The following is a 26,060-nucleotide window of genomic DNA, read 5'->3' on the forward strand; positions in this document are numbered from 1 at the left end:
AATCGAGACCTGAATTTATAATCAATATATACGCTAGTATAAATTAAAAGCTAACAGGAAAACCTTCTTTCATTTTTTCTTGTAATAAAACAAATACATTCTTTATATCTGCGATCGAAACATGAGGAAATGTAAGACAGGCTGTCTTATAAGTACCACCACATACATACAACCGTGTTCTCGATGGAGCTATAATAAGTAAGGATCACCTGAATTTCGGATGCTGAGCTAAATGGATATGGCAACCTTTCCTGTATAGTCGAGTTATGCAGTGGCTTCTTAGAATTTATTGCTTTCTGGAAAGAAATGAAGTTAATGAGCTACCGAAATAAGGAAACTGGATTAATGAGCTGGAAAATAATTTAAAAAGTATTTCTTTATAATTGCATAGGCGCCTGTTGGATACACACATATTCGGGGAACAAAAAATCTGGTTCAGAGTACAACAGGAAGGCATGAATTTCGAATGGGTGACCCAGTGACAATTTTCAACATTATCACATTCCATTCATTTGTTTCCCACACTCCTAATGACAGAGAAACAGACTAATAGGCGAAACCAAGATCTAAAGATCTTGGGCAAAACAATCCGAAAACGTGTGTCTCTTCGCGGGATTAATGAATGATGGCAGTGTGATTGGAAATTTTTCAGTTTACGTCTTCACAAAGAGCCTTGTTTTTGTTCCGATTGTATAACGACACATTTTTCTTCTTCTTTCTACTAGGGATAATACATCCCGTCGTTTGTGGGGGTTTCTTCTTGAGAGTACTGTATATCCCAAGGTCAAGAGAGACGAGGTCTATCCAACTGGGTGGAGTCGCCTCCCACCTGGGGTAACTACGTAGGCGATGACGTATCTTAGAGGTACCTGCTCATTACGGCAATTCACCTACTGACGCAATAAGGAGGTAGACAAAGCTCCGCCTACATGGCCGGATTTGGGGTAAAGTGAGCGGACCATCTCTTTCTCTTGACCTTGGTATATCCAAACTGTCTTCAAATAAGGTATCTTCTTCTATATACAAGATCGTAATAGGCACAGTAGCACTAGTTTCGTATCTCCATAATCAAAGGCCTGTCAGTGGTTTGGCGGTTTCTTTTTGCTTTGGGGGAAAACGTTTACTTTGGATTTGTCATTGAGATAAACCACCACTCATACAGATGTAAAAAGTGAGGTTGATCCTTTTCCTAAATCTCACCGAAGAGGAATTTTTTAGTTGATAATAAGTTCGTCGTCCCATGGGCTCGAACCAGCGAAGGACAAGGACTCAGGACTACAGTGGACGCATTAACTCATCCGGCCAGCAAGTGAGGTATAAGTGGATATCGGCTCCCATATACAAATAAATAAATAAAAATAAATAAATAAACAAAAATAAATAAATAAAATAAATAAGTAATATGAGAAGACTACATATGAAACAGTACACATTTCATAAATAAGAAACAGAAGATATTTAGAACGCTGGCTGATGGGCTTTTTCTCAAAGCTAAAGAAATTTAGTAATGCTTCTTAAAAAATTGTTCAACTTAAAACATATGTAAAAAGGATTATTATTACCTGCATTCGTCTTGCTTTTAATCCACGGCTGAACCTTCTCGGTAACAAAAATCTGGTAAAATGTCCCACATATGAAATATACTGTAGCTGTTATAAGGAATGCCATTCGCCATGCTGACAACGTTTGCTGAAAAAAAAAATACTAGATAAATCTGTCCCTCATCCATGATTTGGTTGTGTTGTCCTTTCCACATGCGGTCCTATGGTACGAGAATTACATGAGTTCAAGGATCTAGCTAAGAGTAACTGTAGTGTCAATTTTAAATGCTCCGTAGGGCCCAGCATCCAATCAGCAAGTGAGTTACAGTCAAATGAACCAGTTGCTTTAGTGTTTCCATGATTTTAAATGATTGAATTTTAAATTAAATTTGGGTCTTAAATAGTTGGTTGTGTCCAGCAAGGGAATTCATCCACTCTTCGCAATCCGCAGTAAAATGGCTATCACTAGCTGCCATTCATCTGGTAGCCTATTGGAGTTGTTCACTGTTTAACCAATTCAGTGTATCTTGATGCTAGTTTGATCGATGAGCAAATGTGTCCTACAGCCTCTCTAGAAAATTATACTATACATGCAATCAGTTACTATGCTTCCCTGTTTAACAAACACTAGCAAGTAAGAGCGTTTGAAAATGGTAACCCTCCACTAAAGCTGAGTATTTCAACCAAACAAGGTTCCCTCTACACAGAAGTTGCGTTCCCACCTCTCCCAAAATCTAAAAACATTGGTATTAATGTAGGCCTGGGATGTTCTTGATATACTGTTCTGAGTGGCTCTGGATCACAGTCATAGTGCCATAGTCACCCTGAGATCTTGGAAACTTCTTGATCAATTGTGATCTGGGCTACCTGAACGGTTCGTGAACTACTATTCATTCATCGTCTAAACAAACTAACAAAGTCATAGCGTCCCTGACTTAGATAACAACGAGAGACATGAATTGTATTATACGATTCCCCACGAGCTTTTCAGTTCCACCCTCCCCTAACACAAAACTAAAAGAGCCATTCACTTCAAAATTACCTTCCTATCTTTTAAAGGAATCCAGTCATTTGTTACCATTAATGATGCAGGTGTGTAAGTATAACTTTCGCAAAACTCCTACATAGCTTTTGAATAATATTTCCGACAAACAGATGAACTGAATTTCAATGAACTAAAACATGAACTCTCCAACTAGAGTGACGGGGCCACAGCACTCACGTTTTCCAATGTGATGCTTCCAACGACGAGAGGGGCTATGAATCCAGTGGTAGCAGAGACCATACTACCCAACCCTGTGATTACTCCTACTAGGGACGGGGGACACATATCCTGCTCCCCCAAATAACCTCCACTAAAAGAGGCCCCAGTTAAGGCCACTGCTATGCACAGGACTGCCACGGCTAATGATGAATTGCAATTGACAAAGCACATTGCTACTAGACTCAAGCCAGCACCGTGCATTCCTATAAAAACAAAGAACCAGGAGAGAACAAATCTGTTATGTATGTGTACATGAGTGTATATATACAAACATTATATATATATATATATATATATACATATATACATATATATATATATATATACTATATATAATAAATACTTCATTAAAAACTAGGTCACACTTGACCAATAGGGTTATGTTGTATCATTCTAATGTCTTATATTTTTGTACCAAGTAATCTTTAGCCCAGTGGCAATGTGAGTGTAAACACGCAGTATATTTCCAACCTTTATATCTTATTTCTAGGGGCAATAACTATAATGGGAATAGATGTAAATTCTCAGAAGAGATTCCCAGAATCCAAAATCCTGCAATAAAGTTACCCACTGGCAAGTTAGATATATTATGGTGGTTATAAGATTTTACGTTTGGTCTAATGCAAAAGTGGACTTGTTTCAGTAGTCTATTCTGAAATTATCTCTTTAATTTATATCACTGAAAATTAAAATCATAAGATTCAAATGAAAATATAGTCTTAAGAATCTCTCTCTCTCTCTCTCTCTCTCTCTCTCTCTCTCTCTCTCTCTCTCTCTCTCTCTCTCTCTCTCTCTCTCTCTCTCTCTCTCTCTATGATATTATCCAGAAATATTAATCTTACCTACTGCTGAAGAGATTCTGCGTGAAGCCAAAACTGAAATCCTTCCAGATATAATCAGTCTGTTGATACCCATTCCCCACGATATGCTGAAGAAGATTTGTAATAAGTAAGGCAAAGACGACAGCAGACCATTCTGGAAATCCAAATCGTAACAGTGATAATGTAAAATCGTGATTGTTACTGAAATACATACTGCAGGGCCTCTTTCAAGCGCCAAGTAACGCAAGTGTTCCAAGTGTCTTACCGAACAATAACTCAATGTGTGTAATTCACAAAATAATAGTTACCCATATAAAGAAGATTTCCTATTTCGCGAAACATGTTTTCATAGAAAATGGTATTTACTTGATGACTCGTGTATTCTACCTCCTTACTGGATGACTACTTTTTTGGGAACTAAATTATGAATGAAAAATAGGCCTCCAAATGCAGTGACATAAACATGATGCTATTTTAAAGATATACTAGAGACACCACCATTCCACATCCTTACCAGGCATTTGGTTTTTCAGGATGTTAAGGTACTTGGTTGGTATATACACGAGTTCTTTTGCATGGTGGTCGAATGTGACGCCTTCATCTTCAAGGTAGGGCTGGTTTTAGCCAGTCGAAGGAGACCCATTCCTCCTATCTGTGTACTATAGTATTTTGAACACTCTTTCCATTCGATGTCAAGGTAGGGGGCCCCTGTACAGAGGTGTTGTAGGAGGTTTGTGGACGTCATTTAAGAGGATGAATCTGCAAGTGCTCAGATGACTCTTGACGTAGGCTACTGTCTCATTTATTTACTTATTTATTTATTTATTTATTTACTGTATTTTTGCTCATCTGTACCCATGGCGGTAATATCCCATGATTCTTCGGAATCTTAAGAGCTCTTTGCTTATTTGGATAGTGTGGTCTTCTGGGAAGAATTCGCTTGGAACAGAAGGTTTCACTGCAAACTATTTCCACGGGAAAGGCGTTGCTCTCTTATTTAGGGGTGGTAGGTAGGCCAAGGAGGACCCAGGGTAACTGAGACTTCTAGTTGGGTCAGCTGCACATGGCGATGAGCACAAACCTTTCAATATTAGTGGGTCTTTTTGCAATGCCATTGGGTTATTGGCAGTGGTTTGGTGGATATCTGAACTCGTTAACCTAGGTTCAGCAGCGAAGCTCTAAGCTTACTGTGTAACACTTTATTTCAAAATATGTAACTCACTGATATATTACGTATTTCCTTTCACCACTGCTAGCACATGACACGGCAAGTGAAAGAGAAGGGTGTCATTTGTATATAATATACTTTAATTTTTAACTTGAAGGTGAAGAGTTACTGATGTCTACATGGAGGACTCTGAGCAAACTTACTTTATCAAGATCAAGGCACTGGATGTTGCTCAGGTAGGTCGGAATCTCTGAAAGGAACATGGTGAGGCCGAAAAAGTCTCCTATGTGGAAGGACACAAGACCCCAAAAAGGAAGAGACGTCAGGACACTCTTGAACTTGATGTCTTTCAACTTTGAATGAAATAAAAAAAAAGAATGTAAGTGGGATGTGTCAATACATGTGTATTCAAATCGTTATCATTTTTCATGCTGAGATAAGAGAAGAGGAAAAAATGGAGTGTGAGTGTACTATAAGGGGATAGTATGTGAAGAATGGTATCAGATGAAAGGTGCATAAGAGCGAGAGAAGATATGGAGTTTGAAATGTCCACAGGTGGCGTGCTTGAATCTGCATCGGGGCCTCTCTGGTATAAGGAAAAGTGAAAGAAGGCGATAATGAGGTGCATTGATAAGGTAATGTGAGAAAATTACTCAAAGAGGAGCTTTGAAGTGAAAACTAAAGAGGATAAATAGTTTAAAAAAGTGAAAAAGATGTATTAAAAAAGACTGACAGTAAAAATAATGAAATACTTTTTGATGGACAACACTCTACAATGGCCAATCAACACAAACCGAAAATTTGACATTGCGTGTCTATCAATGGACAATAATATTTAGGTATGAAAAGACAATCGACTGTAGATCATTGTACTGAAGAATGGTGGAGCCTGGTTGTAAGACAAGAGCTAACGAATGCTCAGACGTATACACAAATAGCAACAGTCAACATACCTGATTTCTATTTTGAGAATGAATAGTGTCTCGCATGATTACATTGCTGGGATCTTCCTGTATCAGTAAGAACCACAGAATACCCCACAGAATTCCGGCTGTCCCGAAGACGTAGAATACCGATGGCCAACCTCCGAGGAAGCTGGAACTAGCCAAGAGTCCACCAAGAGCCATTGAAATGACGTTTCCAAACATACCACCTTGAAATGTCATATGGGGATATACTTTCAGTACTAGACTACATGGATTTTTCGTATGCATTACCATCTGTTTCTTCTATCATTCAGGTATACGTGTCCAGCTGTACAAAGGTTTAGCACAAGGTCTAGAGAGTATAGATATATACTCTCTAGACCTTGGTTTAGCATTTAAGTGAATAATCTTTTTTAACGTAATTTCAATACCACATGAATTTTGCATACATAAACATCATCTGTTTTTATAATTCAGAACTTGCACTTTGTGTTTTTAGATCCTGTAAGTGTAAAGTCGACTATCTATAATTTAGAATATGCATATCGAATATTATAGTGTTGCATGAGTAGAAACATCTTATGCTGTTAATAATATGCAATAGTACTATAGAACCTTAATAAAAAGTATAACATTGAAAAACCATTATCTGACGATGTTTGACTAAATTAAATCCCTAATGCTACCTTTAAATCCAACATTTACTTCTTTGTTATTCTTCAGGTTATAATGAATTTAACATCTAAACACGAAAACTAAACGTCTCTTTCCAAATGGAATTATTATGACTGTTATGAGTTTAACACAGGTTCGCATGTGTTTTCACAACAAATTCTGACAAGAAACTCGTTTCCAAAGATCCTTTTCTTGTAATATAAGACCAATATATTTTACCAAGTAAAATCCCAGCTAGATAGTCAATCATTTTTAAACCTCTCTTTCTATTGTAGCAAAGGAGTTCAAAATGCATTTCTTACCAGCTAGGCAAATGGAGTTGTATTTAGCCCTGAGGTGTGAAGGTATCCTAGAAGCCATCAAGGAGTTGATTGAAGGATACAGTGGTCCCTATAAATTGAAATGTAATAGCTCACAATCAAAGGGAGGGGGTTTTGATCGGACTCCATACAAAAATGCTAATTACCAATTGGGAAGATGTTGTTTTGAGATGCTTTGAAGAAGTATAAATATCTATAGGTTTGTATGGGTCGTCCAAATGATTTCTGGGACTTTTCTAAGTGTTAACATATATATATTTTTGCTAACATTCAGTTCTGGCTTCTATGACCTTCCCTGTGTGACGCCAGTTTAATATAAATCAACTCAAGCAACATCCAAGACTAAGATCTGACCTTTCCTCCTGGCAACATTTCGTTACACAAGGAACCGACTCATTGTTCTGGTAGTATTTGAGAACCGTTAGTACATATAAGCAAATTAAACAAAAATTGAAGCTAGGTAAACATTTTTCCACACCAAGCAATCTCTTCTAATAAAATCATCTTTATGTAGTGTTCAGCATGTATTGGAGACTCATTTAAACACACTTAAGAATGCAAATTTCTCCCTCAGAGAAAAGTATTTCATTTGCTCTCGTCTGGTCCTTTATAACTGATTCCTTCATCAGTTTTGGCAGTATTTTCACATCATCGGAGGATCTTGCGGCCACTAAATATGTTTATAAGACATAGTTATCATGAAAATTTCATACAGAACAAGCCTAACAGACTATCAACCTGCAGAACATGATAGCAAAGAATAGGATGCTCAAGCATGGAAAGAGGCGGAAGAAGAGAATGAAAAGAATAACAAATAAATAAAAGATAAAGGTTTTAAAATAACTCTTCAAAGACTGGTTTTAGAGATGTGGCCTCACCTGCATCAACCCAGAAATAACTTTGTTGGCGATGAAGAGCCCAACAGACGTCCGAGCGGAGATGGGAGACAACACACTTAGCAGACAGAGTCCCGTGATACTGGCGCCAAACATGAGGCGACCACCGAAGTAGTCTGTCAGTAATCCCCCGACAAAACACGATGATGCATATCCATAGAAGAAAGACCCGAGCACTACGCCTTGCAGTTGCTCATCCCAGTCGAACTCGCCCTCCTGTGACAGGAAAACCCAGTGGAAAATAAGTTATTCTCATTAGTTTCGGTAAACTTTTAAAATGTCTAAACCGCATCAGTTTCTTTTTCAACTATGAAGATTTCTGAGTCATATTTCCAATTTCATTGGGTTTGCCAAAAAGGTTTGTTTTTAACTGCAAGACAAAAATTAGTACATGACAAACCTGAGTAACTAGGGTTGAATATACCAAAAAGAACAGGTAAAAATAAAACAGAAAAAAAATGCACTTCAAGATACATTAAGTTCTATTGTAAGGAAACTCATGCACAGGATTCTAGGATTCCCCTGATTTTATTAGTGGGATCTAGCCTGTTTCAATATGACATGCTGGCTGCATGATAGTTACAGGTGATTGGTTTAGTGTGTGATATATAATGACATGTGGCTGTGAGAAGGCTTTGTTATTGGCTGCCAAACCTGGCAGCTAAGCCTGAGTTGAGCAGTGAAGCCTGGAAGCTTACTGGAAGTTCACAGTTCATCTCTTCAAGGGACATAGAAAGAGAAATGAACACGTCCTCATACATTACCAGGATTGTTTACTAGAGATATATGCATCTTACAGGTAGTTGACACTTACATATGAATAGACAACCGTTCCACATCTTACTAGCCTGGTACCCTTCAGGATGCTGAAATGGTGCAAGGTTGCAAGAAAGAATAAAAAATGTAAAAACTGGGAAAGTAATACAAATAGGTATGTATAGATATAAGATATGAATGATGTAACTGCTCAACATCCATACTAAGTAAATACCTTTTAGGATACTGATAAGGTGCTGGGTTGCAACTGAACGAAATATTGCCCGAACAGGACACTGTGATATGTTGTAAACTCATCCGGTCCACATTCTTACATAGCAGTTGGCTTTTAGGATACTTATAAAGTACTAAGTTTTTTTTTTTACATTTCGTTCTGTCAAAGATCGAATTTTCTTAGTAGGATTTGATGGCCAAACTCTGATAGGTTGATGGTGGGTGTCATTATCTTTGTGGTATGCCAGTTTTCACTTGTCAATTGAAACTTAGCCCTCACACCAATTTGATTATATTTTGAATGTTTTATTTCTATGTTCTAGGATGGGGTAGTTACTTTATGAGGGCGTCAGAGTGGGGCTTGTGGGTGCTGTTCTGCAGGAAAATGAATTGACAAAGGTAAGGGATTTACTGTTTCTTCATGTCCTTGGAAGCTGTATACATAAACAAATGTACCAGACTTGACCAGACACGTCTATCCCATCTGACAATGAAGGGTGCCCTGAGGAATTGGTATAGTTCCTTCTTCCATGCTGTTGGCAAATGTGTTGTAGGTGTGGTGTGATAAACTTTCAACTCCATCAAATTGGCTGAGAGGATCCATACAACGAATACAAATGCCAGTCCTCAGCACAGGCACATAACATCAATTCTGACATAGGTATTGCCTCCTGCCTTTGTGTAGATTGTTCTGCTACCATCTTTGATGGGGTATGGGCCCAACACTGTCAACAGTGACCAAGTCATCATATAGGTTGTGGGAGAGGGCTGCCACCAGATTCCATGAGTCTGGTTATTTTACTTGTTTGAAACTATATGCCCTTTTCAGTCCATGATTTCACATCTATTTTTGCTGCATGTTAGATGAGTTTCTGAGTAACCAACATGGCCGCAGTTCTCCTGGAGATGTGGGGGAGGCAATGTATGGGAATCAGTGAGGCCCATTGGCACTCTGGGGTAAGGGCAGCTGTTGCTCCTGTTGCAGAGGATGGCAAATCCTGTGTTGCTGAATGGGATGTCTTCTCACCATAGATTTGTGATGGAAGTGTGGTAGATATCTGTTTTGGAGTCTCCAAGTTGTATGACAGCAAGCCCTTTGTACCCTATTTGGACCCCACAGATTTCTATTTTAGATAGTGCATCTGCTACTGGTTCTTTTCTTGCCCTATCTCAAAGTACAGACAGCACAGGTCTGATATGTTGTGGAGTTCTTTCCAATTTTTGGAGATGAGGATGTCGTCAACATAGCAGACACAGAAGGGGAGGTCACCAAGGATGTTATCCATTAGTCTTTGGAACATGACAGCAGTTTCAGAGGCTGAACATAATGTGTATGTTCCAGAAGGAATGATGATCGCTGTTTTAGGAAATCCTTGTGGTGTACCATGACTTGAAGGCAGCCCTTCATGAGGTCAAATTTGGAGAAAATCATTGTTCCGTGTAGGGTGGAGGTGATGTCTGCCGTTTTGGGAAGTGGGTAGAAATCAGGCTCTGTTAATAGATTGAGGTGCCTATAGTTTTTGCATGGGTACTAAGAGCTGTCAAGCTTTTCAACAAAAAGGAGTAGGAAGACCCATGGGGCAGAGGCCTCCAGGTAGAAACCAACCTTTTCCATTTCTTTAAATGCCCTTTTTGTGGCAGACAGTTTCTCTGGTGGTAGGCAACAGAACAGAATCTGGAGTGAGCTGGGGGACATGATATGGTGATATATGCTGTTACCTTCGGAATCTGTTTGCACTCTTATAGGAGGGTGCGTAAAAGATATGGATGGCTGCTCGAGTCCAGTGGTGAGTGATGCCGTCTAAAAGGAGGAAAGGTCCAGAAGTTGGTGATAGGTGATGTCTATTAACAGACTGAAGTGTCCAAGGACATCTGGACATTAATGATGGTGAGGTTCCACCAGTACTTTTTCTTCAACTGTTGAAGGATGGTGGTCCAGTAGCCGTTTGAAGGTATGGGGCTGCTGTTGGCAGCCACTATTCATTGATCAGTGTCAGCCATTGATACAGTGAGAATGGATTTGAAAGTACCCATGTTGCCAAGAACTTCCTGTCAAAGAATTTATCTGGGAAGTAGAATCTGGTGGGGCAGGTGTCCATCTGAGCTGTTGCAGCCACTTTATCTGCTCATTTTTTTTTTACCTGCATCCAGGGGCATAACTCCTTACCAGTTTCCCAGAATTGTAGTGGTTTATGCAGAGGATGGGTGGATGAGGGCATCATTTTTGTTGTTGCTTGTAAGGGTGCTTTTACACAGTATTAGATTGGGGCAGTCTATCACAATCTTGGTCCTAGTCCTAATCATCTCTTACTTCACAGATGTGTGGATGATGTGTTGCAAGGCCTTGGAGGCCTTCAGCAACTCATCCATCCTCTTCAGATGGTTTGCTATTGGTGTATCTTCAGCATTGGAGAGAGCAGCACAGATGGTGGTCAGCAGCTGGCATAGCCATATTTCCATAGCTAGGTTGACTTTTTGAGTTTTTCATTGGTGTCCAGGTCCAACAGAAACAGGAAGAACCTAAGTATGTCCCAGGATGCCCTCATCCTTATGTCCAATATCAGTGTGTTCGGCAGGTCAAGAGCTTCTTGGGAATGGACCGCAGCGAGAACTTTGACATCAGGAAATAGTACAGGTTATCACAGGTGATCCTTGCATCCTGGGCATCAAGCCAGCTTATGATCAAGCAGAGGAGGGCATCTGAGCTTGCCTCAAGGAAATAGCTGCTTTTTGCATTGAACCTGATGTTTTGATGGCAAAATTGTTTGTCTGCCCTTTAGAACCAGACTGATGTTTTGGTCGCTGATAAGGGGTCAGGTGGTCAAATGGATGTTTATGGTATTTGTATTGGTTTGTTTGTTGTAGGACCTTTCGTGAAGGTTCCAATCTAGCAGTAACCATGGCCATAGTTAGTCCTTTAGTCACCTGGGGTTAGGTACTAAGTGAGAGAATCTTCAACTTTCTTGAGAATGTTGCCAGAACTTGAAAGCTCTATTTAGTCCATTGGTGTTTCTTTTATCAGTAAGTATGACCTTAGTTAGACTGTGATTAGCCAGAGCTGATGGAAAAACAATGCTAGGTCTACCAAAGATTTCCTTTGGCTCTCAAGTGAGAGTATGCCAGAACTTAGACGCTGTTATTAGTTCGAATTGGCTTGTTTGTTAGTAGGGCATGGACACATTTACCCCATTAGTAGCCAAGGGTTAGGTGCAAGAATCATACTAGTGTACCAGTTCATTCTGGGGTTACCAGTGTAAGGAAACTTATACAAAGGATTCTAGGAGACAAATCGCTATATTGATGGTTCTGGCATATTTTAATATGACATGCAGGCTGCCTAGTTTTAGGTGACCTGTTGAGCACATCACTAAGACTGCATGGTGGGTGATGCAAGTGATGAATGACACATGTCTGTGAGCATGCTTTGTGACTGGATGCCAAATTAGGTGGCTCAACCCGGGTTTAGCAGCAAAACTTGAAAGCTCACTGGAAACTTGCACTATACAGGGTTTGCTACTCAAAGCTCACTGTAGGGGATAGCCCTGTGTGAGGTCCAAAGATGTTAAATAACGGCACTCATGATGGAACAATCTTATTTCATTCTTTTTCAAGATGTAGGCTTATAATCCAGACCATACATCAAGTGAGAGCTGAGGCAAGAACCAATTTAGTTCTTTTCCTGTAATGGGTGCTTCCTTTTGCCACATTGCATTAGTGAGCCATTTTGGGTAGCTGCAAACTGTTAATTGTATTCAAGGCAACATACAAACACTTACTACATTAGGCCAATGCAATGGATAAAGTTTTACTCAAAGTTTATAAAGTGGAAATAGTTTCTATATTACTTACTCGCATATCAATTGTTTCAGCTGTATTTCCAAGTAATTCACTTGCGGTTTTCTCAAAACAAATAACAGGTTGACTTTACCTTTTCTGGGCTAGTGGTATCATTGGCACCTGGCGGGACTGGACAAACATCACCATACTCCTTTTCTCCGTGAGTTGAATTGGAACTCGAGGACACCATGGCCACAATTGCAACAGAGAGACAGCCTGAATTCATAAAAGAAATGCACTGACCCAGTATCATCATCAGGGCAAATGTCTGCCGGTCAGTCCATCCATGACTTTCTGAAAGAATGATTTGGTTAGCCATCAGTTATGCAATTATTATTATTATTTTACAGAAGTTTAACCTGACCACTAAGTTTTATTTCTAGACTCGTTTGGATAGATAATTCTGGCAGAATTATATTTTCATTATAAACAAAAATAAAAACAATGTTTTCCTTCAGATTTATGCTTACACTCACTATTCTGTTTATTCGTTTCATGGCGATGCCTTTCATCAGGCAGCTTAACATAGTGTATAGCATCAGCCACCCAGGCGAGAGATTCGTTGTCGCGTTTGTCCTTATTTCAGGGGGGAAATTAAATAATCACTAACATTTCGTCTCTGAGCAAGAATTTTCTTCAAAACTCTAACTCTCTCACCAGTCCCTTAGTTTTTCTGTTCACGATCACTAATTAAGTAGCACTTTGAGCAAACATCAGCCACTCTACACTTCTCGACATTTTCACAATTTCATTCATGAAAATGAAAGTCTTGGAGACGTAACACCTCCTTGTCTCAGACCACCTTTTACACCAAACCAGTCACTTTCCTTTAGACAAAAGTTAATCGAAGCTTCCCTTTCATTACAAAAATTCATAATCATTTTCAATAAATTATCTTCTGCACCATAATTCATCAATATCCTTTAAATTAATTTACCAATACACACACACACTTTTACAGGCCTACAGGCTATATCTGTCTAATCATCTATATATATATACATATATACACAAATATATATATATATATATATATATATATATATATATATATATATATATATATATATATATATATATATATATATATATATATATATATATATATATATATATATATATATATATATATCATATAAACGGAGAGAATTCTAAAACTCACCACCTTGCCCAAGGTTCAAGACCTTGACCTTACCATAATTTGCGTAGTGCTGCAAGGCATTTATATCCTTCAGTTTCCACACACGTCACTTTCAGGCAGACTCAAACATATGAACGGGGACGTTCCTTTCAATCAAGTTTAAGTATCAATCACTCGGTTCAGTTAGTGCAGGATGACACCTGGCTATCACAATAATCACCATAACACAAGATAATGCTATCTTGCTAATTAAATAGTTGATAGCATCTTATTGCCAAGACGCTGACCCAATATGCAGTTGAGTGCACCAAGACATATTGATCATGAGGATGTTGGCGTATGCATGGAAAAGGCTACCACGAAATATTATTATGCCGTTTTGTTGTTGCCGAGTCTGCCACATTCAAATTTTGTACCAGTCGTGTCTGACGTGGTGGTGTTCTTCCCAGAATTTTTAAATTAGGTGATCATTTATGGGAAAATAAGAGTTATTATGAAATATCTTAAACCATTATCTAAATATTTACAGAAAAATCTAGACATAATAGCAAACTAAAAAAGCATTATTTTATCATACTCCTTTATAACAGGGTCTAAGACAATTCTCATCAAGTTATACAGATGGAAAATTTTGTTGCAGCCGATTACGACATTGTAGGTAGTACACTGAAGTGTACACTCATTATAATACGTAACTTTCTATGATAACGTATCGTTTACTGATGACGCAAGGTATTATTCAACACCTGCCACTCACCCTCGGCAAAAAGGGCAGCTCTAATACACAATTCGGTATTGAACTCTCCCCTCCACTCCCCAACCCCCATCCCCATTAAACACCCCACTTCTGAAGACCTGGCTCAGATGAGGGACTTGGCCTGTTTGGGGAATGCATTTTCCCTTCCTCTGAGTTATGTCCTTCTTGAATATAGCACCTTTTCCGCCAATTTATGGTATTTTGGTCAACTCATGCAACGCGTCCAGTTGCCTAACGCAGGGTTGAGATAGTTTGCGTATGTATTCTATGTGTATGTATATATGCATGACTCTGATCTCAAGTTTTACAGCGGAGCGTAATGAAATGAATTGACGAATCTATAAGATCATGGGAATGGTACAACAGAATGAAATTGAACTGAGTTTCATCAGCATGTCTCTCTCCAGATAATACATGCTTTCAAGAGATAGAAAACGTAACGTCAGAGGGATGCTTTAGAGAAAACTTTAACCAGAAATCACATTTATCCTCAGGCTGTTGATTTAAGTGACCCAACTTCATTAGAGAAAGTCTACACTTTCACAGCCCTTTTTCCCACTTACACTGAAATTCCATAAGCAGTATATCAACCTCGCCAACATTTATTGCACCATTCACCCACAGCTTCTAAGAGCTCTCGAACATCCTCGATAAGAAGTCCTCCTTGGTTTGACACGACAGCCCCGGAAGGCTTGTATTCAGTGCATGGTGTACCGATTCCACCACGCTGAACTCATTACTGCCAGATATTATACATGATCTTTATGGGTTCCTTGAAGTTTCTAAATATTTTAATTTGCTATTTTGCATTTCACTGTTGTAAAATTCATTGTTCCAGTTATCTTTAACGAGTCTGTCTCCAATGAACTGAGCACTTGTTATCATACTAACGGTTGATATGGTTCATATACTGCTTACCGCCAAGATATCGAAAAATCCTTGACCGTTATATCAACTAACATTATGTCAAGGTTTTGCTATAGGCTTTGCTATCTCAGTTATCAAGTTTAACATCAGTAGGCAATGAAATAGTGTCGGTGATGGTTTGGGGAAACGCAATTGTTTCCTTAGTTGTGAGTGAATTTTAATGAAAAACCAAAACTTATTTGCTAACGTATTTTCCACCTCACGTGATGGAAAACCTAGCTGTCAGCTTACTGTGGATGAAAACTGGAATCACAAAAAAAAAAAAAAAAAAAAAATAGGCGGTTAAAGCAGTCAGTAGAGGTTACCTCATGTAAATGTGGCACCTAATATTTTAGGACTACATTTTTTTTATTTGCTGAATCTCTTCTTAATCTTCAGGCCTAAACCTTGGAAAGGAAAGAAAAACCATTATGTTGCTCCATTCAGTCTTTTTGTGACGACAGCTGTTGTAGCCATTAGCTTATGGCTGTCATCAGGGCTACACACGTGTGTGTGTGTTTTGTGCGCATATATATGTATATGTATATATATATAATTATATATATATATATATATATGTATATGTATATGTATATATATAATATACACTTGTATTGTAGCCTGGGAGAAATTTTTATTTGCCCTAGCTACGCCCTCCAAGGCACCAGAGTGATTTTGACCATGAACACACAGATCGATTTAAAAAATCGCAAGTGCATCACCGATAGTCTAGCACAACTTCCGTAAAAGAAAACTATCTGGAATGTATGGGTGACCAAGCAATGCTTTTTTTTTTATATACTACTGGAGCAAATCTTACCATTATAAACACAAAATTAAGAGAACAGATCACATGTTGGCAAATTTTTAATAACGGATACACAAAACAGGAAAAACCAAAGCAAGTACGCGAACACAAACAAACGTACTGAAAACGACTTGGTTTCGCTTTGAACTTCATATCTAGACTGGGCTCAGACATTGCTCTTCGGACAACAATAAGAAGAATCTAGTAATGCGATCCATTCAAACGGAAGGGGGCCGGGAGGTGCCTGTTACGTAACGGCTTACAAAGGGAATTTGCTACGCTGTGCGATTTTGACCCATTTTCTTTTAGGTAACGTTGTCTCACTTATCCTTCCTGCAATGTGAACTCTAGTCATTACTGCAGGTTTTGAGAGCAGCACTCTCAAATATCCCTTGAAAAGATGTTTTACCTGTGGTTACGATTTTTCATCTTTCGTTAAATGTTCTTAAAGTTTAATTTGGCTTTTTCTGAATGCAATGCGGAAAAGTAAAAATGCATACTTTTTACCTAATATTCGGAGTTCTGAGTAATTATTCTTGAGAGAGAGAGAGAGAGAGAGAGAGAGAGAGAGAGAGAGAGAGAGAGAGAGAGAGAGAGAGAGAGAGAATCCTTTTCAACATTGCTGATTAAATCCTTCCTACCGATGACCAATGCACTGGTTAAATCTTTAAATGAAAAACTTCGCTCTCCCTGCTTTAGTTAGCTTATAACAATAAACGTTTCCCCAGTAAACGATTGATGGCTCACGATAATAAACGACGGTCGATTATCAATAAGTTGGCTCAACCTTGAGGCACTTAGAGTGGCGTTTGGCATTTTTATCACGTGAGTGTTAAGTCCTAAAAAGTTAAGGTCTTCTTCGGGTGTTGGTTTGAATTCAGTGAGGCTCATGAATTCATTTCTTTGTCGGTTTGATCTTCAAACTACCGTAATCGAGCCTCAAGTTCATCCTCTTTCCTTCTCTGCGGTAATCATTCTACTGCACTTCACACCTCCTCAGAGTCCCCACAGACGACGAAATAAGCTGTCAGTACTACAGTACTGAAGGCTAGCAGTTTTTCGGTAATCACGTCAATCCATCACTTCACACCATAAGCCAGTCATTCAGTACAAACTAAGGTAATTCTAAGCCGGCTGTCTGCGGTGAGCTAGACTATGGCAATTGACATTTTCCTATGTTATTTTACTTGCTTTACAAGAATTTAAAGTAATATTTTGTCGGCCGGCTGTAACTAAGCTGTCAATGACCTTTGAAGACTACGCGGCCAGAATTGCCTAAGGCAGGTAGGTCTAAGCCAGCATTCTGTAATCCCCCACCCCCTCCATAGCTAATACGGCAAAATTGTAACCAGGAAACACCTAAAAATACCATAATTACGTACCTAGAGGTGTTTGTTGGTTACAATTTTGCCATGGGAGGTGGGGAGAGGGGGCTTGGCGCGGAATGCCGGCTTAGACCTACCGTGCGTTAGGTAATTCAAGTCGTGTAGTCTTCAAAGTCAATTACAGCTTAGTTACAACTGCCGACAAAATTTTTACTTTTAAATTCTTGTAAAGCAAGTAAAAAACATAGAAAAACGCCAATTGCCACAGTCGCTCACCGCGGGACAACTCCTTACTAAACTAACCCTATACACTTTTTAAATTGGCTTGCAAACCTCTAGTTAGACAGTTTAACTGACATTTGGTGTGAGCGTGTATGGAGGGCCTTAAGGGGAGTCTGAGAATGGTAAGAGAGGCCCTTGACGAGGTATGACCCAATTAGGTTAGGGAAGGTTTGGTTAGTACATATCCATGTAATTACCATACGGAAATTTCTAAATGTCTGCGTGATTATCGTTGATCACACACATAATATATTTATTGTCTGTTTCTCTCGTTTGTTTTCCACATTTTACCATCCTCCTTAGCGCAATTCAAGGTTTTATTGTAGTTTTTCATAGCCTAAAAATCTTAAATTTCTACTGTGGTTCCCATATTTGTTAGGCTTAAGGCTAGGGAAATGTGAAAAGAAGCCTGAACGAAAAAGTAAAAAAAAAAAAAACGCAAAGAACACATGATAAATACTTGAATAAATATGTGGTGTTGGGTTCGCCGCGAAATAAATTCATTATACGTTACTATTTACCAAACAGCTGGCAAATACACAACAGTATCGGGATTAAGATTAGCCCAACCTCCCCGTCTAGGCTGTATTATCAGTGTTGACTCTTCGCTGCGGATATAAAACACTAACACAGGCTAACAGTAATGTTCACCCTGCAGCTGATGGCACACGGTAACAGTCTATCAATCTTTGGTTGTAGCGCCTTCGCTCAATAAGTTAAAATGGCCTCTCCATATCCCACAAAACCGAACGGGCAGGCTAAGACCAAGAGCTCGTACCAGCGCAAGGAAACCACAGTCTCACTCTACCTCGGTGTATAAGTCATGTTCTGCTGAAGACTATAGACCTCACTGCTCTAAGTACACTATGGCAGTAGAATTACTTCCTGGACCTTACCGTTCCTGTGGTTTGCCTTCCCCTGGGCTTTCGACTAGGCAGGGAGAACGTAGAGCCGAGAAGAATCCTTACAAACGAAGCGGCATTCATCAGGTACATTCGTCGTTAGTATATTAAGAAATGGCCAAAATAAGGCAGATACGTTATTTATTGCTTTTCGCTTCTTTTGACGAATTTTCTCAGTAAAACAAAGTGAATGAAAGGCGTCAAAAGACTGATCTAAGCCTTGTAAAAACACAAAACACGCAAATCCAAACAAAAGAGAAACAATGCTCCAAAAAAATCGGGATCTGACTTTATAAATAGTGTATTAGTAGGCTACTATAAACTATAACTTCACAAGTAAACTTTCTTTTTAATTTATCTTACAGTTTTATAAATAATTTCCTTATAAAGACACACCATAAAAACGTACAATTAATTTTGTTCTTGTTGGAGCTGTAAACGATGATCACTTGAATTTCGTCTGCTTGATTGCCTTCAGGAATATCACCCTTCCCGTACAGCCGAGTCATGCAGTGGCTTCTAGAATTTATTGTTTTCTGGAAACAAGGAAAATGGATTAATGAAGCGGGGACTTTAAAAAGGATACACTCTTTCCGGGAGCACATAAATAGCTGAAAATCAAACTACAGTCATTCTAAATCCAGTCCACTGCACAAAAAGGAGGCGCGAAGTGGGAAAGGGTGACCCTAGTGAATATTTTCATTGGTTGTATCCAAGTCCATTCATTTGTTTCCCCTTAATCGTACAACCAGAAAAACACAGACAAAACAATCCGAAAATATAATATCTTTTACGGAAACTAGTGAATGACGGTAGCCTACTGTTATTGGAAAAATTTCGGTTTCCATCTTTACGAAAAATCCTGGATGGTAGGATTTTTCCCAAAGAAAAAAAGTCTATAAGAAAATGGAAAGCAGGAGTCACTATAAGCTTCCTCAGACGCTACTATAGTAGGCAGTCTACCTGCGTGTTTCTAAACTGTTTCGCTGTGTTTAGTACTAGCCCATCGGGGATCAAATGTCCCTAAGTGCACACAAACACATTTGATCCCTGAGGGGCTAGTACTAAACACGGCGAAACACATTAAATTTTTATCCCCTAGGTAGACCGCCTACTATAGTAGCACACTTCCTCATGAGAAACAATTTGAAAATCAGTCGTGATCACAGAAACTTTTCATATCAAGGCATCTGTAAAAAGGGCGTGAGATTATCACCTGTTTCCTTCTTGTTTTTAATCCACGGCTGAACCTTGTCTGTCACACAGATCTGGTAAATTGTCCCAGTTATGAAATATATCGCAGCTGCTATAAGGAATGCCGTTCTCCACGCTGACAAAGTTTCCTGGAAATGAGACAAAACTTGATAAATGCCTCGTAAAACCGAGTACCAGCCATCCTGTGGCTGGTTATCGAAAGTACATCATTTTTCAGCTGTTGTTGATTGCTTTACTAATAGTAAATCCTATTTATGATGATTGAATTAGCAAGTGTGGTAGAGTAGAATGATCGAATTAAGGCTTTCCTTGATTTTCAACAAGTGAATTGTAAATTACACTGAGGGCGTAAATGCCCGGATGTGTCCATTGAAAGGAACATAATCTTATTCAGTAAACGCAGTCCATAGCAGAATGGCTGTTACCATTAGCAATTCTCTGGTGGACATCAGAGGTGCCTCACACTGAGGGACCTGGGGCAACCCGAACGAACTGTAAGGTCTGCCGTTCATCATGTAGTCTACCAGAAAATGGATCCAATAATCTATCGGCTATTTTGTCTCGTTATTTATTCGTAAACAAGGGCGTCTGAAGACTGCAAGGCTGCGGAATCCAACCACGAAACGTCCCTTCTCCCATAAGGGCCTGTCCCGTCTCTCCCACAAGGTAAAAACGTTATGCCAGCCGAGAGGCCTATCTTTTTAGGGTCCTCTTGCTGACATACATTTAAACAACCATACTAAAGAAAAGTGTCAGAGAAAAACACAAGAATACGTCCTAATTAAACCTAACCTAACCTACTCAACTGCTTCATACCTGGGACTTCTTTGTTGTCAATGCAGGAATGGGAAATCTTCATACATTACGAGGTTCTGGGTTACAGTCGCAGTGTTACAGTTGCGAAAGAGTGAAGGATATTGTCTTATTAAGAGTTTGGAACCTTTCTGACAAGGTGTGATATGTGATACCTCAGCATCTCATGGACAGTTCGTGAAACATTCTTCATATATCTCGGCAAATAAAAACTGAAAAAAAAATAATTTCCTTGACAAAATTAATACAGATATGAAGTGCATCATACGGTTCGCCGCGATTTTTTCAGTAGCCCCCAACCCCCTTCCAAACCAACACACACACACGCACCCATATGTAAACGCTCATATACCAACACAAACACACACACACATGCACACTCACTAGAAGACCCATTCTCTTCAAAGGTTACATTCCTGAATCTTTTCAAAAAACCTAATCACTTGTTGCCAGTAATGATGCCGATATTTGGGTACCATTTTAGCAGAAATTCGTCCATAGCATTTTAAATAATATTTCCTACACAGAAAATCCAACAGTCATACAAAATTTCAGTGAAGTAATCATAACTTCACCGAATGGCGCAGGTTACATCACTCACGTTTCCCACTATGATGCTGCCAGTGACGAGAGGAGCTATGAATCCCGTGGTCGATGAGACCGTACAACACATTCCTGTGATGACTCCTACCAGAGACGGAGGACACATATCCTGCTCTCCCAAATAGCCCCCACTGAAGGAGGCTCCATTCATAGCCACAGCTATACACAGGACTATCACAGCAATCGACGAATTGCAGTTGACAAAGCACATTGCTACAAAGAGCCAAACCTGCACCGTGCATCCCTGGAAAAAGAAAAACCAAGAGAAAATACATTTTAATATATATATATATATATATATATATATATATATATATATATATATATATATATATATATATATATATATATATAAACAGGTAACTATGTGCATGCAAACTTTCAGCTTTCCGACTTTCAAAGATACAAACTTTTCTGCGAGTGTACGATTTGCGGCAAATATGAACATCATTTCATGTATTTTATTGCCACCATTTCAAGGAGATACGCAAGAATTTTGTTTATTACGAACTCTATTGTACTTGGAAAGACCAGATAGTCTTGATAGAAAGCTTCATTGCTTCTCAGTGCTATATGCCGCAGGCTAACTTCAATGCAGGAAGCTTAGTCTCGCTTCTGTTAGATCTACGAACAGATTGAACAAAAAACGAGCTCTCCGAACAGACTTCGTTTGTTTTTAAAAGGACTAACTGAGTGTTTGTGTATATATATATGTATATGTATATATATATATGTATCTATTTATATATATGTATCTATATAATATATATATACTGTATATATAGTTAAATGACAAACATTCCTTTAATGACTTAAGTCTACAGTTTACTTTTCCTACCAATTCATCTTTAGCCCTGTGGTAACATCAGTGCTGTATGCAGTACATTTTCACACTTCTAGTTGTATTACTAATGATAATGATTATGTCGGTGATAGATGCTATACTTGGTCTCAAAGAAAAGCTGATTATATTCCAGTGGTCTTTCATTATATAATCTCTGTAATCTGCATTTACGTCATCATTTTGGATTAAAAAAGTAAAATGAATGGTGTAAGATTCAAATTACATTTTGTCATCTTAAGAATCTCTCTCTCTCTCTCTCTCTCTCTCTCTCTCTCTCTCTCTCTCTCTCTCTCTCTCTCTCTCTCTCTCTCTCTCTGCTTTATTCAGCAACATTATTCTTACCTACTGCTGCAGAAATTTTTCGTGAAGCCAAAATGGAAATCTTTCCAGATATAATCAATCTGTTGATAAACATTCCCCACGCCATGATAAAGAGTACTTTCAATATGTAAGGCAAGGACGATATCAAACCATTCTGGAAATAAAAAAAAAAAAGTAACTATGATGATATTAAAGTCAGGGTGGTTATTAAAGTACATACTGTAGTCCCCTTATTCAAGTCCCCGTAGGGGGGGCATTGCAACCCCTTTCGTTCATTTTCCTGTACCTCCTTTCGTATCCTTTTTCTTCCAGCTGACTTTCCTTAACCCTCTCCTAACAATTGATTCATAGGGCAACTGCGAGGGTTTCCTCCTGTTACAACTTTCAAACCTTTTACTGTCAATTTCCGTTTCAACGCTGAATGACCTCATATGTCCCAGCGCTTGGCCTTTGACCTAAATTCTATATTCAGCCCTCATTCAAGTGTCAAGTAGCGAAAAAGTATTCATATTACCGAACAATAACAAAATGAATAACGTCATTGTTACCCCTACCACTTTGTTTCTCTATGGAGTAAACAAATTTTTCTCGTAGAAAAAATTTATATTTTTCATTGGTAACTTATATTTTGTTAATATTAAAACTTTGAGGGCACTCCATGATTAGCTGCTGAATCTGGCGCCCAACCTGGGTTCACTGGCAAAGCTGAGAGCATACGGAACAACATTATTTCAGAATAGCTAATTTCATAGTATAAGTAATACACATTTCTTTCCACCACTGCTAGCATTTAACATGTTGATTGAAAGAGAGTGGCAATATTTTATATAGGTTGCTTAAGTTTTAACTGAGAGATGGAGAGTTATTAATGTATGCGCGCAGAACACTGAGCGAACTTACCTCATCAAGATGAAAATACTGGATGTTGCTCAGGTAGGTTGGAATCTCCGAAGACAACATGAAGTAGCCAAATGAGTCTCCTGTATAGAAGAACACAAGGCTCCAAAAGGGAAGAGACGTGAAGACGCTCTTGAACTTTATGTCTTTAAACTTTGAATGGAATGAAAAAGAAGGAATGTAGGTGAAGTGTATCAGTAAATGTGTCCTCAAATCATTATCATTATTCATAGTGCGATACAACATTAATAGTTAATACAAATGAATTTGATTACAATAGTGTGAGCTATTATAAGGAGACGGTCAGTGAAGAACGGCGTAAAATCAAAGGTGCAGGATATTGGAAGTAGATATGACGTTTGAAATGTTCATAGATTGTGTGCTTGAAGCAGCATGGCGGGGGTGGGAACCCTTAATGATATAAGGAAATATGAAAGACTGCTCTCAAAGAGCAGCCTAAAGACAGAGACCAAATGCGATAGGTACTTAAGGAGAGTGAAACAAATCTATCTGAAAGACCAACAGTAAAATAAATGAAATAATCATTGATAGACAGCATTCCACGATGGGCAATGCTTCACACAAATCATAAACCTGGCATTGTATATCTAATACCGGGTGACTTCACTGGCATAAATAGTTAGCGGACTATAGATTCGTGGATTAAAGAATGGTACGAAGCAACAAACTTACGAAATATACTTATAAGATAAGAACTAGTTAGTACACAGATGTACATACAAAAGACGGGGAAGTGAGCTGCGGCAAACAGCAACAGTCAACATACCTGATTTCTATTTTGAGAATGCATGGCCTCTCGCAAGAGTTCATTGCTGGGATCTTCCTTAATCAGCAGGAACCACAGAATACCCCACAGAATTCCCGCTGTCCCGAAAACGTAGAATACCGATGGCCAACCTCCGAGGAAGCTGGAACTAGCCAAGACTCCTCCAAGAGCCATTGAAATGACGGTTCCACACGTACTGCCTTTAAGTGACGTGTCAAGTTTTCTTATTGCAACAATATTTCGGGGGAAAAGCATGTTTTCATCATTATGGATTTTGCATACGTATGACCATCCGTTACTTCCATCACTCAGAATATACAAATCTCCAAGTAATAAAAACCTATGTTTGCCCTTTGCAATGAAACTTCACTGCCACAGAAATTTTACTTGAATACTAAACTTCTGTTTCTGTAACACAAACTTGCACTTCCAATAACATCATAGGGAAAGGATGCAAAACAGATATAGTAAACCCGCCCGTACTAGCTGGGGATGCATACCACCCCCCACCCCCCACGAATAGCTAAAATCCGTGAAGACTTAAAACCCCTCTAAAAACACTTAGAACCGCCTATTTTGATAGTTCAAACACAAAAAAAAACTCTAAAAATGTTTATACCTGGGTATTTGACCAGTTTTATCACAAAAAGTGCATTTAGTCATGAAAATGAGATGAAAATATAGTATTTAGTGGATATTTCCCAGTGAAAAATACTGAGAATGGGAGAATTTTCCGCGAATAATGTGTATATACATTCCACAGAGAAATCCGCGAATCGTGAGACCGTGAATACGGGGGGGGTTTACTACCATAATCTTACCATAGGTTTGAGACTTGCTTGTGTATTAGCTTTTATTTAGAACCTCAGCACTATGAACCTTGGGGAAAAAAGTATAAACAATGGCAAAGCATTATTAAGTTCAGTTGACTACATCTAACCCTCAACACTACCATTTTTCTCTTTATATTATTTCACATTCTATTATCTAATTATGTTAGCAAAGATCCAGTGCTAATAGGTGACAAAAACTCTCTTAGACTATGAGGACAACTACAACAGATGTTACGAAAGGAACCAAATTTCAAGTATTCCATATTTTGTTCTATAAAGAGAAAATAAAGTGGAGATATGCCTTCGCTTAAATATCTTGGCTTTTTTCCGTGGCCGAAATAATGAGGTGCAAACACTTTTAAAGTGCACTGTCAGTGTTTGCACATCATCGGAGGAATGAAAAATGATGAGGTGTAAGTTTGTTCATCATACTGAGTTGTCTAAAAACGAAAACAAAATGTCTATTTGCAAAGAGAATCGCTATTATTCTTGTTATTCTGAAATAATTCCACTTGGCCTCTTCTTGAAATGTATGACAAATATACTTTTCCACGTGAAACCCCACCCAGGAGTCAATAATTAATTTTGAGCCTCTTGTTCTCTCTTGATAAGCAAATGAGTTCAAACTGCATATCTTACCAATCAGGCAAATGGAGCTGTACTTAGTCCTGAGGCGGGGAGATATCCTGGAAGCCATCAAGGAGTTGAGAGAAGGAAACAGTGGACCCTGTAAGTTGACAGGAACATTAATTATTGTCTTACCAATAATGGAGGAGAGGAAAGTAATCACTCCTACTCAAAGGGATAATGATTTTTGTCTGGCTACATGTAAAAACCTCAACTTTTTGTGTAACTTTCTCGTCTTATCTGCAAGGGGAAACATTTTTCAAACGTTTGCATGGTTTGTTTGAATATTTATGGAACTTTTTTAGTGTTGGTATTTACTTTTAGCAAACATTTAGTTCAGGAGCCTATGGCCTTTCCTGTGTGACGCCAGATTAATACAAACCAATTCACGTTACGACCCAGATATTATCTGATTACTCCTCAAGGTAACATTTCCTTGCTCCTTTACTGGAGGTATCTGAAAACTATCAATACATATTTACAAATCAGAAAGAAAGTGAATAGAGTTAAATACATTTCCATATCAGGCAATTAATTCTAAGACAAGAATGCTTATATCAT

The 26,060-nt window shown here is 38.6% G+C and overlaps 2 protein-coding genes across 6 annotated transcripts in view; both read right to left on the reverse strand.

Moving 5' to 3' along the window:
* Positions 1 to 18,687, reverse strand: LOC136847203 (putative inorganic phosphate cotransporter). 4 transcript variants are annotated; one of them, XM_067118633.1, is made up of 11 exons: positions 13,634 to 13,783; positions 12,915 to 13,014; positions 12,530 to 12,732; positions 7,594 to 7,827; positions 6,698 to 6,785; positions 5,748 to 5,947; positions 4,998 to 5,147; positions 3,648 to 3,780; positions 2,764 to 3,008; positions 1,563 to 1,689; positions 1 to 296 (listed from the first exon to the last, which is right to left on the reverse strand). In XM_067118633.1, the coding sequence occupies exons 1-11, from the start codon at positions 13,658 to 13,660 to the stop codon at positions 280 to 282; spliced, it is 1,524 nt and encodes a 507-aa protein (XP_066974734.1). In that variant the 5' UTR covers positions 13,661 to 13,783; the 3' UTR covers positions 1 to 279. The 4 variants fall into 4 exon arrangements, with proteins under 4 accessions (XP_066974734.1, XP_066974737.1, XP_066974736.1 ...); XM_067118636.1 differs by lacking the exons at positions 12,915 to 13,014; positions 13,634 to 13,783 and adding an exon at positions 18,554 to 18,687; XM_067118635.1 differs by lacking the exons at positions 12,915 to 13,014; positions 13,634 to 13,783 and adding an exon at positions 18,466 to 18,571.
* Positions 18,688 to 18,896: 209 nt separating this feature from the next.
* The window catches only part of LOC136847204 (putative inorganic phosphate cotransporter), a 22,587-nt gene continuing 15,423 nt past the window's right edge, over positions 18,897 to 26,060 (reverse strand). For both annotated transcript variants that reach the window (XM_067118639.1, XM_067118638.1), the window contains 7 exons: positions 25,512 to 25,599; positions 24,040 to 24,239; positions 23,256 to 23,405; positions 22,377 to 22,509; positions 21,189 to 21,434; positions 19,776 to 19,902; positions 18,897 to 19,095 (listed from right to left, as the gene is read on the reverse strand). In XM_067118639.1, coding sequence (XP_066974740.1) covers positions 19,793 to 19,902; positions 21,189 to 21,434; positions 22,377 to 22,509; positions 23,256 to 23,405; positions 24,040 to 24,239; positions 25,512 to 25,599 — 927 coding nt within the window. In that variant the 3' untranslated portion in view covers positions 18,897 to 19,095; positions 19,776 to 19,792. The remainder of the gene's footprint in view (positions 19,096 to 19,775; positions 19,903 to 21,188; positions 21,435 to 22,376; positions 22,510 to 23,255; positions 23,406 to 24,039; positions 24,240 to 25,511; positions 25,600 to 26,060) is intronic.

This window comes from Macrobrachium rosenbergii, chromosome 16 (assembly GCF_040412425.1).
Source record: "Macrobrachium rosenbergii isolate ZJJX-2024 chromosome 16, ASM4041242v1, whole genome shotgun sequence".
NCBI lineage: Eukaryota > Metazoa > Arthropoda > Malacostraca > Decapoda > Palaemonidae > Macrobrachium > Macrobrachium rosenbergii.

Excerpts from the sequence above, each read along its gene's own strand:
- LOC136847203 (XM_067118633.1), bottom strand. The coding sequence starts at position 13,660 with ATGCCTTGCAGCACTACGCAAATTATG. Across the intron at positions 13,015-13,633 it reads GCAGCACTACGCAAATTATG|GACAAACGCGACAACGAATC; the intron begins GTAAGGTCAAGG and ends CCCTGAAATAAG. Across the intron at positions 12,733-12,914 it reads TGAAACGAATAAACAGAATA|AAAGTCATGGATGGACTGAC; the intron begins GTGAGTGTAAGC and ends TCATTCTTTCAG.